The sequence below is a fragment of the Ammospiza nelsoni genome, chromosome Z, assembly GCF_027579445.1.
Source record: "Ammospiza nelsoni isolate bAmmNel1 chromosome Z, bAmmNel1.pri, whole genome shotgun sequence".
Lineage (NCBI taxonomy): Eukaryota > Metazoa > Chordata > Aves > Passeriformes > Passerellidae > Ammospiza > Ammospiza nelsoni.
This window is the reverse complement of record NC_080669.1, coordinates 12633364-12651848: the sequence shown is the minus strand read 5'-3', so window position 1 is coordinate 12651848 and position 18485 is coordinate 12633364. Positions and strand designations below refer to the sequence as shown.

Sequence of the window (18485 nt, the reverse complement as noted above, 5' to 3'; positions counted from 1 at the left end):
GTCAAAGAGAGAAAACATACTGTATTTGTAAAATGGGAATATATTCCAGTTAGAAGAGAACTGGAAAGCTTTAAAATAAACACAAAGTAGGCTGTAATAGTATTGGAAACTCTCTCAGATCAATTTAACTCCCTCATACTAGAGCAGCTGTGCTACTTGGAAACCTTTTTTCAGAAGCATTCACTTCTGCTTCACTCTTCTCTTCTACACAATATCTACACAAATTACTTCAGATCCTTGTTTTTCTATGCAAATCAAAAACCATACTGAATTCTTATTGAACACAAGCTACTTAAAGTAATTAAGCTTTCAGCAGTCACATAATATTCTTAAAAATTCCAGAAGACAAATATATATAAAACAAGAGAACTGACCAGTTTTTGTCTTTAATTGCTGCTGTCCTCTGCTGGGCATATGAGCTCCTCCTCCAAAGACAGCAGACCACATTTTGTTGTTAAGTGGATGAGCCATAATTCTATACAACTCATTGCTAGAATGTGTTGCAAGGCCATGGATGAACAGGCTGAGATAGACTGCAGTTAGAATTTCACAAAGTAGAACTGTGAGACCTGGCTGGGCTTCCTCACCAGCAGAATTCAACAGACGTATTAGAGTCGTCATTCCTGTTTATATAAAATAAACATCATCTTTAAGAAAGCATAGATGTGTGTGTGAACATACTCCAGATATAATTTTGTCTGGCAAACTACGTTACTTAGTAATGTTTAGTGCAGAAAAATTCCAAGCTCTGTATATTGAAACCCAAGTTGAAAACTTCAGGAGAAAGAGGCAAGTTCTTAATTTTTAACAATTTATTAGTTTTTTAGCTTTCTGTTTTGGAGTAACAGTTAAAGAAATGTATAACATTTTTTCAATTATTATAACGACATTATAATCCTGAAAATTGAAATTCTATCTTCTCACTTTACAGTGGTAAAACCAATCAAAAATCATGGGCATCAACCTGCATTACACATTGTCTGGCAAGTGTTCTTTCACCCAATACTAAACCTCTTGTAATGTTTTTATGCTCCCACAAAAGGGCGTAGTTTCAGATGTGCCTTCAACGTGACACTTTGTGCACACAAGTAAAAGTGCACATAGTCATGGCCAAAGAATTCTGCTTTTTGTCATGCTCTCCAATTTGCACACATAGCATGTGAATCTACTAAAAAATAGAAAAAGTCAGTTCAAAGTGATTCATAAGAGCAAATGCTAACAATTCCTTGCCCAGCTCATCAGAAATTTATCCTGCGATTAACTAAATAACAAAAAAACAGACGACAAGCTAGTTCCTCGATAAAATCTCTAGATTCAGTGACAATGTTTGGCAGAAAAGAAAAAAATTACATAGCATCAAATACAAAGGATGTTTCAGGTTATCCATGAAGATTTTTTAAGAGGAATTTTCTGATTTAAGAAACAATTTTCATAATAAGTAAGCACATTTCCTGGCTATGCTTACATTAAAGTTAGTGCTGTAAACTCAAGCCCATACCTAGATGTACTACAGTGGTAACACTCCCTCTAATGCAGCTCCCTAGCACAGTTTAACTAGCATAAATGTCAGCACACTCTAAGTATTACCTGAAATCTGACATTACTTTTACAGCTACAGAAAAGCATGATTTATTATAAATGTCTCATTTTTAACAGTTTTAAGATAGTTCAGAAGTTGTCCAAGGTAAAATAATTCTTAGCTGGAGCACAAACCAGGACAGCCTTCCCAGTCCTTAGGACTCAAGAAGCAGGATACTAGTGCTACAGGTGGTACACGTAGAGCACACACAGGACATGACTTCACCCTACCTCCAGTTTAGCTGCTCTCTCTTTACTAGATCCAGCACTAATATTTTTTTTAGTTAAAGAAAGCAACATAAATCAACTTGACTTAGTGAATAATCAGAAGTAGTAACTTAGATGTTTTGAAAAAAAAAAAACAACAACCCACAACATTTTAATCAAAGAACCCAACACAGCTGTCACAAATACTACTAGAAAGTCATAGCCACATGCTCTTACAGTAGATCCAGATAACTCAGTTTTCCTTAAGAGGAAAGAAAAAAGTCTAGATACCTGGCCACTGAGCAGGTGATGTGTTGGGAGTCACTGTTTCTTCTAAGCTTGCTGTTCTTAAAGAATGACGCTGAGTTAACAGGACGGTCTGGTACACCGTTCCAGTGAACTGATTTGCTTGAAATGAGCTGTGAAACAGAGAACAGGGAAATAATATTTATTTTTAAAAGTTATGTTTACAACTATTCAAGTGATAGCACTTTCTAGATGCAGGCAAGTGTGATCACGGCCTTCTGGTGCCCTATCCATTACCAAGACAGCAATGAGAGAGCTGTCTAAAAATCACTTTTCATAGTGATGTTTTTTTTTTTACCTGTAGCTGTGGCCATCACAGAGACATTGGTAGATGCAAGCAGAGAGCGACGCTGCTAAGGTATGCATTACACATATCTGAAAGACAAAGTTATACAGAACTCATTACAGCCAAAGTGAGCTGTGGTTAGTATCACAGCCTTTCACTCTGCATACACATGTGTAACAAGCACTGGACACAAAAGGTCTAAGTCCTTATGCATTTACAAAGCCACCTTTTGCTTCAGAATTTGTATCAGACAAATCAGTTAACACCTTATGAAAAGGATGGGGGAAAACTCACTCACCCCACCAACACATAATCACAGATCAGCTCCATCTGAAATGTTTTCAATTATTAAACAGCACCATTATTAAGCCTGTATTCAACAGTCCTATGTAATTGCGCCCTAAAACAGCAGCAGTTTGCTGGCTCAGAATACAAAGAATTTATTTCAGAATGAAAACTATAATGCAGCTTAGTTTTTGACCAATTCTAGTGCAACTCTTGGACACACACTAAATTTACTCAGTATTGTACTGATCAGCACTTTTAATACAGCTGACACTTTTTTCTTAATGCATCACAGAACACACTAACATTAAAAAGCTAGAGAAGCTGTTAATCAAAAAGGTTCCATTAAAACAAAAACAGTTTATTGTATTTATTTGTTTGTTCCCTCTAAAACAAAGCTAACTAGGACTAAGCCATGTTTTAGTGTTCTCTAGAAATCCTTAGTAAAAGCAGACATGATCTGGGACCTAACAATACAAAACTTCAGGAAAGACTGAGTTTTATTTCCAGTCAAAGGTTAAATACAGGATAAATCTTATAGAAACAATTTTTAAAAACTACTATACTCAGTTTTTGTACTTAAACATTTAATTTTACTTATGTTTAAGAATGAAATGCAGAATCTGTCATTAACATAAAAGTAATGAACATACTGTCATAAAGACAAATATTATGCTGATGGTTCAGTATAACATGTTTTCCACTAAAATGTCCTCTTGGACAAATATCTAGTTCTGAGAGAGGCCAATCTACAACAGCTTGTTGAACCAGATGCTCAACGCCTCAACAATGATAGATGATCAGTGGACATTTCTGTAAGCTCAAGATAAGTACTACAGAAAATGATTATGTTTCATGGTTTGACTTTGTCACAAATAAGCACAGCGCAAAGTTCTCATGCTGTCTGAAAGAAGAATTCGTGACTTCAGCAAACCAGGCGTTAACAACAACACAATTATAAAAAAATACATACCTTGCTGTCCTGAGTATCTGGATGAGGTGGTGAATCAAGGCTTATTACAGCATGTAATATATCATGAGTTAAATTGCTAAGATGTAGCAATGGATTAGCCACCACTGTTTTGGCACTAGCTGTGCAAGCAAATAGGAGAGGTATGGAGTTTTGCTCTGGTGGAGGGCTGGAAGGTATCTGTACTGACTGCTCCTAAAAACAAGCAAGAAACACACACAAAGCAATAGTACATATTCTTTAACGGAACATAATAACTTTTGAAAGAGGGAAAAGTATTCAATAAAACAACAACAAAAAATAAAGTGTAAATATAAAACCCCGTTAAAAACAGATTTAGATTTATTAAAAAACACCTGTAAGCTACAGTAGGAAAATTTCAAAAATATTACAAAACACTTTCAAATAAATCTACAAACCTGAAGCAGAGAAAACAAAACCTAAGCTCCCCCACATACCTGCTGAGATTCCTGCAAGAGCAAAATTAATTCCATTCTGACAGATGCTAAGCCTCCACCGTGTGAGCCATGAAGTATACAGTAACTAAGGAACATTCTGAGGAGAGACTGATACTTCAGAAGCCATTGCCGTCGTTTCTGAAAGTCTTCTTTCTGTAGCATAGCTTTTTCCTGGTCAGCTAAGTCTTCAGTGTTTTCATGTAATGAAGCTTCCTCTGGCATCCCGCTAACTCCTGACTGTGTCTCTTCTACTTCAACACCATAATCACAGGTCTTCTGAAGAGCTACCACTTCTCTCTCAAGCCACTGGTAAAGCTGATACCGCAACTTTCCACCATCGACTTCATAGCCAGTGGATAGCGTACGAAGCTCCACAGTAAGGATTTTCAGGCATGCCCTAAACTTCAGCTGTGCTGAAATGATATCTTCTGATGGACTCAGAATATCTTTGTCATCAACTACACTAAAAGATTCTGTGTAGCTAGAACCTGTTTCATGCAATTTTTCAGTTTTCTTCAGAGGTTTTAGCTCTTTCATTACCAGGGAAGAATCTTCACTTTCCTCATTTTCATCACTGTCTGACTGCAACTGCAGTTGTTCATCTTGGAATAGAGCACTTGGCTGGCTCCAATCAAAGGAAAGAGTGGAACTTGAATGCTTTCCTGATGAGCAATCTGAAGATGAACCTAGACCATTGAATACTGGCTGTGACCAATCAATACTGGAAGCTTGATCTTTTGTTTCAAACTCTTTAACTGGAGATAATGGTGAGAAATCTTTACTAGTATCCACTAAACTAGGGGATTTACAGAATAACTTTGACCTCTTGACAACTTTGGGCATCTTTGATAACACTTCTAAGGCCAACATAGGACAACCAGCTTTTAGATGAGCATGTGCAGTGGTGAAAAACAGCCGTCTTTCACCTAGGTTGATTTTGTCAGCTAGTCCATTTTCTACTGTTAGGCAGATGTGTGTGGAAGATGTGTCAGAAGAGCCAAAATGACGCCTCAGCAAGAGGGGGTGTGTTCTTAGGTAGTTATAGAAGTTAAACACTGCAGGATTGCAACTCGATGAGCCATCCCCTTCATCTGAAAAGATATGGCAGCATGAGGATAAAGTACCACTGCATGAAATAATCAATCTGCAAAGTCCTAAGTTCATCAGAAGGCTTTTAGGTCTTAGTATCAATTCTATTGTCTATTTCACACATCCATTCTACTGTTCACTTCACTGCACCCTCCTCTCCACCTTCATCATTTGAATACCTCAGTGGGAAGGACGTTGCCAAACCTACTAAAAACAAGCAGAGTGGGGCAGTAGGCATGACTTTTTAAATTAAAACAGCTATCATTTCTTTTCCTTGTACTGAGGCCAGTTTTACTGATGTCAAACAAGGCCACTGTCCTGTTAATTTTACATTTCTGAAGTCTCCATGTTCCACGTCTAAATGACAATAAGACAGTATCTTACTTCTTTTATTTAAGGTTGCTTTTAAAAAATTGGAATTTTTTATTTTTTATTTTGTCTACATCTCAAAAGAAATGCAACTTACAATAAAACTAGGAAATCTACAACATTTATACATGATGGTAGCAGTATTACATACAAATAAATGAATTACACAGCAGTGCAACATCTACTCATTTCATTTTCATGTCCACAAGAAAAAAAAACCTGAAGAGGTATGAGAATCAGCATAGCATGATTCACACAGCTTTCAAAGGTCTCAGGATAGCTGAAATAAACCCTTACACTCTCCTCTATCAGAAGCACAGCTGGTGACAGTTAACAGAGAGAGCTACATAAAAATGCACATTCTAGGTAAGAAAATAAGGTAAGACACCACAAACAAGCCATTAACTGATCACAGAAGAATTAGCAACACTTTAAAGTTATTTTACACAGAAAGATGAGATCAAGATAGAAAAACCAGTTTCACGAATTAGCTATCCAATTCCAGTATTTGAGCCTTTTTTTATCCCCTTCCAATTTCTCTCAGTAGCCAGGACTGAAACCAGCTAACTACCTAAGACTTGAAGCATTTAACGTCAATGAAAACACTACCTTTAGGAAATAATACAATTAATTCTTAGAAGGCCTAGAAAGCCAGCAAGTGAACATAGAAATGAAATGCTCCAGGAGACTCATGTGCTGTTTCAGGCAGCATATGGGCCTCCTAGTACTATTTCAAGTATCAAAACCTTTCTATTGGAACTCTATTATTGTAGTCAGCTGTTATAAAGGCCTAAAAGTTACAAAACACCATGTCTTCCAGAGTCTCCTATATAAGTGGCTAAAAAAAAAAATTGTTTGAGGCTGTGATGGAGTCAAATTAATTTAAGAATTTTTCTCTTCATCTTTAGACTGCTTCTGGAAAAGCAGCTGCATTACTGCAGGGTCATTTCAGTATCTTGATAGTTACATGCTTAAAGGACAAAGTATGCATCCATGGGATACAGGGTAACAATAATACAGTATTCATGTTTGCTATTAAAGTCCACATAGATTGCTACGGCAAGTATTTACTAAAAGTGGTGAGGAACTGCGTGGTACCTGGTTTTGTTCAGATGACACTTCAAGAAACTGTGGCTTAAATGAGCAAATATTTAAAATCAAGTCAACAGGCCAAATATCTATATTCTTACCTCCTTCATCTTCAACAGAATGTTTAATCAAAGTGTCAAGAGCCTTGCTATAATCTTCCAAAATCCAGTATGCCATGCTTCGCAAGAAAGGGTCACAGTGAATGTTCCCTGAGCTCTCTTTTCCAGTAGACACACTTCCCAAAACTCTCTTTTGTAGTACAGATTTGTAAGTACTAGACACTTCAAACTCCGATTCATAAAGCCTTGATATTACAAGAGCCAACTGAATATCATGCAGTTTTTCAAGGCAGACCTAATCAAAAATAAATATGTTCAAATGATCAAACTTTGTCATTTCTCCTCAGTTTAAAATTATTAATAATAGGAAGTGACATAAATTTGCTCAGATTAAAGTAAGTAGGTCTACCAACTCCATAAAAAGTGAGCAGGAATGAAGCAGAATAGGTGTAGCTAAGTATCACACGCAAGACTGGATTTGCATTTCTTCAGTTTAAGTATGGCATGACAACAGATCTTTGAAATCAACCAACTCTATAGATCATTACCAATGTCCACATGCGACCTCTTACCTCTGGATTCTGGTTGTTTTAGCTACAAAGCTTTACAGAACAAATCCTTTATTGTCACAGAGATTAATTTCCTCACAATTACGCAATTCAGACCCAGGAAATAATTTGTGTTTGCCTTGTTATTTTGTATAGGGATTCTAGGAGCTAATCCTCATCTCTGCCAAAACACCACATGTGGAACTTCCTAATGCAAAACTATGCTTGTCTTCCTATAGGACAGGGTAGAAAAATCTGAAAGGATTAACTGTAGGTAGTCCCCTTAGTATTGCAGCAGAGAAATTACCCGTGTCACTTTTCAGTATCAGTAATATGACAGCTAAAAAGGAATTGGAATGTAAAGATGAAGGTTTTGTATTTATCATTTATTTGAGGTGGGAAAGAAGAGAAAAAATTGAAAGCATAAGAAGCTTCAGGGGTCATATTAATGCAAAATGCAAACTGCATTCAAAGTATTTGTACATTTGGGACAATGTAACAGTCTTAAACACTGAAAATTTTCTTACCTCCACTGCATCTTTTAAGTGTCCTGCCAGCAAGAAAAACGCTGCAGAATGTTCAAACCGCTGTTTGCCAAGCAAAGAAAATGCATTCTTTAAGGCTGCTTTACGCCATCTGTCCTCAGTAAAGTTGTTTCCAAAAAACTGTGTCATTTTAGTGTCTTTTTGGGACCTGTGTATCAAACATAATTGATAAAAACATTTTACTCTTTATTAGTTACACTACAGTTCTTAATTTCTGCAGATGTCAGTATAATTTTATACAGATCTACACATCAGGAAATACAGAGTCCCTCACCACACTGGGATTTGAGAAGGGTACTTTAAAAATAGCAGAAACTTCAATAAATACAAAACCTAATGGTATTTTCAAAAACCTGATACAGAAAATCTCTGCTTTTCTTAAGGTGACGTCTTAAGTGACAATGAAAATTAGTTTTCAGAAGGTTTGCAACACTGAATTGCTGTATCAAACTACAGTTAGGAAGACATAAGTCAGTCCCCTGATCTGCAGGTGAAATTTTTAACAACACTTATCTAAAAGATAGACGTGACATTTTACACACTACACTGCTGGTCCTCAAAAGTAAATCAGAATTAAGCAGTAACTGACATTACAGCAGATTTGAGACAAAAACTTGGAGCACCTACCTTCAGAAATAGCAACTAAACTCTTGCAGGAAATATAAGAAGGTTAGAAACTACTCATTCAATGTAATGACTAGTTTAGAAATCCAACCTCAGCTTTCAAGCATAGTATTTGTGCTTCCTTTGGATTACAATCCCATTCAACTTTTTCCCCAAAAATTAAAATAGACAGTGTGAAATTCCATGTAAAAGCTTGAATACCTGTACAATCCCCAGATAACAGCCTTCTTCTTCATTGCAAGGTAAAAAATGGCAGCATCAAGTGGATCATTGTTTCTCTGGAAAGCTGCTTTAGCCACCTGAGAAGACAGTTCAAAAGTAAAAAAACAATCACAATTTAAATTAATCTTAAATGAGATTCTTGGTGCTTCTGGCATCTCATACCCCATAGTGCTCTGAAGTTCTCTTTAATACAGGATCCCTACTGTCACTATGAGTCCAATGTAAGAACGTGTGAAGATACAACAATCTGTTTGATATCACTTACCCCATGCTCTTCCAGTTCAAGAAGCTTTTTTGCAGATCAAATGGGAATCCCTATATCTGAAATCAGTTTCTTACATCACAGCAAAATTAATTTACTAGTTATTATTATTAATTTACTAGTTGCAAGATGGAGTTTTGAAAAACAGGCTGGGACCAATGATTGCTTTTGGAAGGTGGAAAGGAAAAAGGGTAAGTGGCAGCAAGAATAGTCCAAGTGCCATGTAAGAAAATCTTAAACTCGGGCCCATAATATCTGGATTTTTTTTAATGCAAGGCAGTAATAATTTTTTAATGCAAGGCAGTTTCATAAAGTAACGATTAATTACTGAAGATTTGAAAGTAAAAGCAGAGACATGCATTTTACCACTTCGTGCTTTGTAGTCAAAGTATCTTGTGCATGTCATTTTCTAGCTCAACGCACTTGGCTTTTCCAAGAGCTTAAAGCAAGTGATAATGAAATTAGGCTTATTAGCACACCTGTGATTATTAAAATATTTAATATAAAAAACTCAACAAAACCTTCAAACGAACAAAAAAAATCACCAAGCCAAAACAAAAAAACATAAGGTTTATCATGTAAAATAATCAATTTGCAAGACAGATGAACATATAATATCTAAGTTGTACCCACATCTGATAGGTTGCTAAGAAGAACCTTTTCCCATGACTTGCTTCTCAGTTTTGCTATAAAAAACAACTATATGCTTGTCGTGGTTTGACCGGAAATGGGACATCTGGGATATGTTGTTTTGCTGTGGTTACCAATGGGTGTTCGGATTTTAAGATGGGCACCTGGTTTGACCAGTGGGGCATTGGATCCGCCTCTTGAGACTACAAACCCCAGGAGTTAAAAGCAGGGCTCTCGTCCTTCAGAGCCCTCTTGGGATTTCCGGCGTGAAGGGCTGGGCCTCCCTGCCCCGGCCCAGTTGCTGCTGGGCTGGGGGAGGGGAAAGCCACGTGGCCCATCTGCGGTAGGCCCGGATTCGGTGGAAGGGTGGGCGAGCATCGAGCGACCTGTTTACCCCCCCCCTTTTTTGGAGACGGAGAGAACGCAGCCTGTGCTGGAAGTTTTACCTTGAAACTTGATATCATGTGCCGGCAGCACGGCTGGGAGGAGAAGGGGGGGGCAGCGAGCAGCCCAGCGGCCTGGGAGAGCTTTTAACTCTTGTGGATAGTGAGAACTTCACGGAACATTCCCTTTCCTAGGAAAGGGATAAGGGTGGAAGATGAAGGAAGAAACAGGCCAGTAAGGGGGTCTGGCAGAGAGAAAGAGAGATGTTGAAGGAATGGGGGAAGATGGAGTGGCAACTTTGCTGGACTCTTTTGTTGTAGATCCATGGACTGTTTCCTGGTGATACAGAGGCTGCATTGCAGGGGGAAGCGGAGGCTCGGAGCCAGAAGAGTTTGGTGTTGAGACCCCTCGGCCCCAGGGGGTATAGAAGAAATGGGGGGGATAAAGGTCCCAGAGATGAGAGTGTGCTCTGCTTGGAACGAGACGAGGCATCCTTAAAAAGGCCCACCCTGAAAGCAGGCCTCTGCCCCATCCCATGCCTGGTGCTGAGAGCACCTTGGCATGGAAAGGAGATGTCACGAGATAGCAGGACTCCGGGCGGTGCTAATTGTGACAAGAAGTCCGTGCTACAAGGAAGGACTCCGTCTACTCTTCATAAGCTGAAGATTTGATTTTCTAAAGGGTGATGCCAGACCGTGTGTGGATAATTTTGGGAAATGAATTGTACTGGGATCTGCAGGAGGAGGGGGAAGTCTTTCTGTGTAGTTTTCATTCTCCTTGTGTTTTCTTTTTTTTTGTGTGTGTAGTTTAGTAATTGTGTGTAGTTTAGTTAATAAACTTTTCTTTATGTTTAAGCAGGAGCCTGCTTTGCTTATTCCTGCTCACATCTCACAGCAGATATCAGGTAGAAGGTATACTCATGGGGGCTCTGGTTTTGCCAGGCCTAAACCATAACAATGCTCCATCTGTATCTGGAGCATCCACAATAAGCACTGTACAATATTACCTTTAAGATGAAGTATCTAAGAGCAAAAACTGTACTCCACAATGGAATTTGAAGACTAAAGTACTAAAAAAATTAGTTAAATATAGAGGCTCATATTCATACAGAGCACCTTAGATACAAAAAATTACAGCATGGAACACTCAGAAAAAGTTCATTATCTAACAACTTAAAACTACATAAATAGAAGGTTGTGGGATCTCAGCACCTCAGGACTGATGTGCCGAGTCACCAAGACCACCCTTGGGGGGCTCGGAGGTCCTGGAATGTTGCCAGAAGTGTCTGGTGGCTGGACTTTGATCCTACACAGGAGACGACACCTGTATGAGGATGGGAGGATTTCACTGGGGTAAATGGTGAAGGGATAAGTTAATTAGAGTGTGAAACACAGGGTTTAGGATTTCTGTACAGGGGGGTCTAGAGAAGTAAGATGGAGGAATTGGGGTGTGTCCTGTCCTCCTTCTTCTTCTTCTTGGCCTCCATCTTCTGTGGTGATGCTGGCATTTAGGGATTGGTTATTACTAAAAGTGCACTGGTCAATAAGGGTAAAAGGTATTGGGGAAAATAGGTAAATATTGTATACGTAGTTTTGAGTATAAAGATAAGTGACCGCCCCGGGGGCTCTCAGCATGCTCATGGCTGACTTGCTGTGCAAACCTCTGTCGGGCCGAGAGAAAATCTTTTAGATAAAAAACTAATAAACACTGAAGACCGAGAAAAAACCTGAAGCCTCTTCTTGTCCTTTGGAGTGCGGGCTGCCCAAGGCCCTCCCGAGCCTTTCCAGGCCATAAAAAACAGCTGAGACAGAGACAAGTGGCGTCCCTGAGGGGCATCCCTGAGTGGCGTCCGCTGCGTGGGCTACTCCCCACCAGACAGGGGGGGGTCAGCCCTGAAGAGCTGAAGAGCTGAAGAGTGAAGAGCCGAGAGGGCAGCTCCGGTCTTGGACGAATTCCCAGGAGAGCACTGATAACTCCTGAGGACAGAAGCCAGAAGAAAGAAAAAAAAAAGAAAAAAAAAAAAAGGGCCAAGAGAGTCTGCAAAAAACAGCAGCCTGCTTGCCAGCCAAGATGAGACAAAAGTGCCTAAAGTGGACTAGTTTGACTTTTCCAAACTTGCCCCCCTTGACCAGCGGTGCTTTATCCAGGCAGCTGATCTCCTCATGGCAGACTTCAAAATGCTGAGCAGCCAGGACATCAAGTGGGCCCTGCATGAGCTCAAGGGGCACTATGCAATCACACGAAAGGCCTTTTCAGATGCTATCAAAAAGTGGCAGGAGCTGTCTCCTGAAACCAGCGGGAAATGAAAAAGGAGGAAAGAAATGAATCCATATTCCTATATAGACTTCAAATTCGAGCAAGGGGATGTGAAGATTGAGAAGCGCATGTTCTTCCTGGAGAACAAGAGAAGGCACTGGAGGAGCTATGACAGGCTGTCCCTTCTCCCCCCAGTGCTGCTGGAGCAGGAGTTCTATGAGCAGAAAGTCAAAGAGATGGCAGAGCATGCAGACTTCCTCCTGGCTCTGCAGATGAACGAGGAGCAGTATCAGAAGGACAGGCAGATGATCGAGTGCCGCTGCCTCTACGGGGAGTTTGCCTTCGAGGAGCTGACTCAGTGTGCAGATGGTCACTTGTTCTGCAAGGAGTGCCTAATTAAATATGCTCAGGAGGCAGTTTTTGGCTCTGGGAAGTCAGAGCTGAGCTGCATGGAAGGCAGCTGCACGTGTTCCTTCCCCACCAGTGAGCTGGAGAAGGTGCTCCCAGAGAACATCCTCTGCAAATACTACGAGCGCAGGGCTGTGGGAGGAGGGTGGCACAAAGCCCTTTCTCCACATCCCTTGGCTGTGCTGCCTGGTACAGGCCCCATCTAGAAAAGAAAATGGTTGGAGTGGAAAAAACCACTCTTCCCAGGAATGTTGGGCTGGCTTCTAGCAGCCCATTTGTGCTGTCGTTCTCCACATGTTTTGTTCTGGCCTTCATCCTGTTCTGTCCTGCTGGCAACTCTCTGGGTGCATCTCCCCTCCTGTCATTCCCCCCTGTATTGCAGCATCCAGGTGTTTTGTGGGTTTCTTTGTGTTTTTCAGGTGAAATTACCTGTCTCCACCTCACAGCTTCTGCCGAAGCCCCAGTGCAGCACAGGGAGCCCTGGGGTGTGCAGGGGGCACAGGGTGTCAGTGGGATGCTCCTGACAGGGCCTGGCACAGCATTTGGGGACTGCTCTCCCAGGCTGGAGGATTTCCCTGCCTTTTGGAGCTGAGTGCTTTTCCCATTGCCTGTGGGTCAGACATTCCCTGTGGAGCTCTCTGGCTCCTCTGTGCCGTGGCCTCTCCAGCATTAATAACCAACTGTTCTTCCCTTGCTGCTGGAATTTTCTATTTTGAATGGGTTTATTCCTGGCAGGGGTGTGGGGGCTGCAGGAGCTCTGTCACTTGCTGCTCAGCTGGGCTCTGACCAGGTTTAAATCCTGCCTTGCACCACTGATTCCTGCAGCAGACAGGAGCAGGAATCCTGTAGGGCTTGGAGAGGGAGAGCTTTGTCACAGCAGCTGCTGAGAAAACATACCCAGGGCAGAGTAGTGCCTTCCCTCGTGCAAAGGGAATCCTGTTTGCCCAGGGACAGAATCCAAGATGGAAAAGGATGGGTCATGAGACACTCAAAGACTTAGGGAAGGCGGCTCAAACTTTTGGGCTGAACTCACAACACTTCAAACAACTACTAAGAGGGACATTCACCATGTATGACCTCACGCCATATGATATTCGAAGTATTGTGGCAATGATTCTCACTGACACACAGAGTCTCGTCTGGGAAAAAAGGTGGAGAAAGTATCTTTCTGAATTGCGGAATAGATATCAAGGTGGGCCAAACGCAAACCTCACAGAAGAGCAGTTAGCAGGGGATCCTCCAGATGACAACCCAGGGGAACAAGCAGTGCGGCTTCCATGAAGAGTGTTAAGCGACATCAAAGAAGCAGCACGAATGGCAATCATGCAGATTACGCCAACAGGAGCTCCAGATGTTCCGTTCTCTTGCATCAGGCAAGGTCCCGCAGAACCATTCATGTCGTTCATCGATCGACTCACACAAGCCGTGGATCGACAGGTGACGATTGAAGAAGTGAAGAGGCCACTCTTGGAGAGCTTAGCTTTCGGCAATGCCAACCCGGATTGTCAACGGGTCATTAGCGCCACGCCAGGACGGCCATCCTTGGCAGAGATGGTGGAGGCATGCAGCAAGGTGGGGACACCTCAGCATGTCGCATCGATTGTGAAGAACGAATTAAGAGAGGAATGGGAAGAACAGATAAAGGGACACTCAGAAAGGCAATCAGAGGACAAGACATAAAAAAAGATGCTAGAAAAAATACTCCATCAACAGGACGAGAACATCAACAAAGTTCTTGCAACGATGCAGAAAAAGAGCAATCCCCCAGGAGGACAGTGCTACAAATGTGGGGAGTTTGGGCACATGAGAAAGAATTGTCCACGAACACATACACCAACGCCAGCACAGAAAGCGGAAAGGCCAATTTGTGCGTGGTGCGGAAAAGGAAGACACTCTGTGAAAGAATGTTATTCCCAGACAGACGTGGAAGGAAATCCGTTACCGTATCCGGGAAACGGGAAAAGGAGTGTGGCCGTAAATCGCCAGCGCTCAGACACGAGTACTGGCGGTGTCACAAGAGCAGACAGGGCAATCATCAGTGAGCGACAAGCAGATGCCCTCAGCAAAACCCTCAGTTGGTTCCATAGCAACCCAGACCTCCTCCCACCAGGGGCACAGTGTGCACTGGCAGCTTCAAAACTAGTATGCTTTCTAGATGAAAGTCATGCGGAGATACCAACGGGTATCTGCGGGGATTCATACAAAAAACAAGATTTTTTGATAGTTGGGCAAGATAAATGCAGTATCGTTGGACTCATTGTTTATCCAACGGTTGTCTCAGCGGCCAAAAATACAGAATTGACAGTTTTGGCAAGAGCACTTCGTCCACCATTGACTGTACTGGAAAATACTGCGGTTGTGAGAGCTTTCGCATTGCCACCACACGCAGTTGGAGAGGTCATGTCAATCTTCAACGAAGAAGGTTTCCCTATGAAGGAACATGTTGAAGTACACACAACATGGGTGAAGCACATAGGTCAAGATCGACCCACGCTCACGTGCCAATTGACATGTGGGGACAGGACAATAGCGATCAGAGGTATGCTCGACACAGGGGCAGATGTAATGGTGATATCGTACATCTTTTGGCCACGCAGTTGGAGCTTGGTCGCGCCCTTGGGTTCTCTCTCAGGCATAGGGGGAGCATCTCTGTGCCTGCAAAGTGAGAATTCCGTCGTTGTCACGGGACCAGGAGACAAGACGGCGATCATTCGTCCTTTTGTCGTCCAAAAGCCGATCACAGTCTGGGGTCGAGATCTTTTGGCACAATGGGGCGCGAAGATCGAAGTGGATTTTTAATAGGGGTCACTGCAGCACTCACCACATTGAAGTTGACATGGAATACCAATGATCCATTTTGGGTGGATCAGTGGCCCCTTGAGCAGAAAAAATTGAGTGCTTTGAAAGAACTGGTCCAAGAACAACTGCAGAAGGGACACATCAAGCCAACAGACAGCCCTTGGAACTCTCCAGTGTTTGTCATCAAGAAAAAGCTATCGGGCAAATGGAGGTTGTCACATGATCTCAGGAAGATCAACGAAGTCACAGAAGACATGGGACCACTTCAGTTGGGACTTCCATCTGTCTCAATGATTCCCAGAGAATGGCCGCTTGTGGTCATTGACCTCAAGGATTGCTTTTTCAGTGTTCCACTCCATGCGGATGATGCTCCGAGATTTGCCTTTTCAGTTCTGAGTGTCAACAAGGAAACGCCTCTGCAGCGGTACCATTGGGTCGTTCTTCCACAAGGCCTCAAAAATTCTCCGACAATCTGTCAATGGTACGTGGCACGAGCTTTGGCACCAGCGTGGAAGAAATTTCCGAAGGTGAAGATCATTCATTACATGGATGATTTGCCCATTGCAGCATCAACGCAACAGGAGCTGCAAGAAGCTCGTGACTGTGTGATTGGAGAGGTGCAAAAGGCAGGTCTGGAAATCAGCATTTCGAAGATTCAGGAGGTTGCGCCTTGGAAATACCTAGGGTCAAAAATTTCAGAGAAAACAATAAAACCTCAAAAAATGGAGATCAGCACTAAGATCAGCAATTTGCATGATTTACAACAGCTTTTGGGAGAAATCAACTGGATGAGGCCAGTTTTGGGAATCACAAACAGCAACATTCCAGCGTTGCTCGATCTTTTGAGAGGAGACACAGACATTCGATCTCCCAGGACACTCACGCCAGAAGCGAAGAAAGAGTTGGAGAAAGTCACGGACGCGATACAGAAAAGGCAGGCACATCGACTTGTTCCAACATTGCCTTTTCAGTTGGCAGTGCTGGGGAAGAAAACACAGTTCCATGGTTTGATCTTCCAATGGGATGAATCACAAAAGGACTCTTTGATAATCATAGAGTGGATTTTCCTACCACACAGGCCCGCAAAAACAATTCTCACAGATTTAGAGATGGCAGCACAAATCATCATAAAGGCGAGAACAAGGTTGCTGACAAGGGCAGGAAGAGAATTCTCAGTTATCAGATTACCTCTGAAGCGAGACTATTTCGATTGGGCAATGCAACTATCGAAAGACCTATTAATCGCGTTGTTAGCGTTCCCAGGAACTTGCACAGTCCATTTTCCACAACAGAGAATACTGCAGTCACAAATATGTTACAGAGCGAAACCAAGAATAAGTGAAGAACCTTTGGACCGGATCACAGTGTTCACAGATGGCTCAGGGAGACACACAAGTCAGTGATCACGTGGAGAAACTCAGCGACAGGGGATTGGGAATCAGACGTGAGGATGGTTCAGGGCTCTCCACAAATTGTGGAGTTGGCAGCCGTTGTCCGAGCATTTCAGTTGTTCAAACAGCCTCTCAATCTGGTGACAGATTCCGCATATGTTGCGGGTGCGGTCAAGAGATTGGAGGGTTCGTTCTTGAAAGAAGTCAGTAATGAGGTTTTATACTCATATCTGACGAGCTTGAAAACACTGCTAGAAAGCAGGGAAAGAGAATATTTTATCACGCACATTAGAGCGCACACAACACTTCTGGGGTTTTTAGCGGAAAGGAATGCTCGAGTGGACAGGTTGACAATGCCATTTTGCAAACACTGCCGGACATTTTTGAGCAGGCAAGATTAAGTCATGCGTTCTTTCATCAGAATGCACAAGCGCTGATGGAGTCCTTTCGTCTCACAAAGAGTCAGGCGAGGGAGATCATTAGTGCTTGTCCAGACTGTCAGCTTGCGCAGCCATCTTCTTCTACCGGAGCAATCAATCCGCAGGGACTGCAAAGTCTTCAATTGTGGCAAGCTGATGTCACGAAGTATCCATCCTTTGGGAGGTGCAAAAATGTTCATGTTTCTGTAGATACATTCTCAGGTGCAGTCTTTGCTTCAGCACATGCAGGGGAAACAGCAGACCATGCTTGTCGACATTTTCTGCAAGCATTCGCATCATTAGGTGTGCCTCAGGAGATAAAAACAGACAATGGTTCAACGTATACAGGCAGGGTGCTTGACAAATTTCTGAAAAGATGGGGTGTCAAACATACGTGTGGTATTCCACATTCGCCCACAGGTCAGGCAATCATTGAAAGAACACATCACACCCTGAAATCCCTTCTGGACAGACAAAGAAGGGGTGAACCAGAGGCAACACCTCACATGAAATTAAATAAGGCGCTGTATGTGTTGGATTTCTTAAATAGTTCATCCTCAGAACCTAATCCACCAATCGTGAGACATTTTCTAAACAGCACACAGGCAAAGCTAGGGGAAAATCCTTTAGTTTTGATCAGAAACCCAGAGACAGGACAAATAGAGAGTCCTTTCAAACTAATCACTTGTGGCAAGGGTTTCACTTGTGTTTCCACAGATTGAGGTCTGAAGTGGGTGTCAGCACGACACGTGAAGCCATTCCAAACGTGAGAACAGGAGAACGCTGATCCGAGAAACAAAGAGACGAGTACTCAGACAGAAGTCGAGACTCAGGCTGCAAAAAACGACTCAGAAGAGAAATAAAAAGAAACTAAGGACTTTGGGGAATTTTTCCTTTAGGGTCTTGAATGAAAAACAAAACAGTGATTTCACACAAAAGCGAAGTCAGGATTCTTTGGTATCTCTCCCATTTGGAGAGGAATTTTAAAGATAGGATTCTATATCTTAGTAATTCTCTTGGTCCTCATACTTGTTGTCCCATGCATCTTTGCATGTTTAAGACGTGCTATGAGTCAGGTAGCAAAAGAGGTCTTTTTAGTGCAAACAGAAGGGGGAGATGTGGGATCTCAGCACCTCAGGACTGATGTGCCGAGTCACCAAGACCACCCTTGGGGGGCTCGGGAGTCCTGGAATGTTGCCAGAAGTGTCTGGTGGCTGGACTTTGATCCTACACAGGAGACGACACCTGTATGAGGATGGGAGGATTTCACTGGGGTAAATGGTGAAGGGATAAGTTAATTA

The 18485-nt window shown here is 42.1% G+C and overlaps 1 protein-coding gene and 1 pseudogene across 1 annotated transcript in view; one reads left to right on the top strand and one right to left on the bottom strand.

Annotated features, from left to right (window-relative positions):
- DMXL1 (Dmx like 1) overlaps positions 1–18485 on the bottom strand; it is an 86594-nt gene that overhangs the window by 26753 nt on the left and 41356 nt on the right. Inside the window, exons 21-28 of the mRNA XM_059493197.1 lie at positions 8615–8712; positions 7772–7937; positions 6739–6991; positions 4091–5181; positions 3636–3827; positions 2390–2466; positions 2077–2204; positions 375–623 (exon numbers count right to left, since the gene is read on the bottom strand). Coding sequence (XP_059349180.1) covers positions 375–623; positions 2077–2204; positions 2390–2466; positions 3636–3827; positions 4091–5181; positions 6739–6991; positions 7772–7937; positions 8615–8712 — 2254 coding nt within the window. The remainder of the gene's footprint in view (positions 1–374; positions 624–2076; positions 2205–2389; positions 2467–3635; positions 3828–4090; positions 5182–6738; positions 6992–7771; positions 7938–8614; positions 8713–18485) is intronic.
- On the top strand, positions 9056–12781 carry LOC132086362 (E3 ubiquitin-protein ligase RNF216-like; annotated as a pseudogene).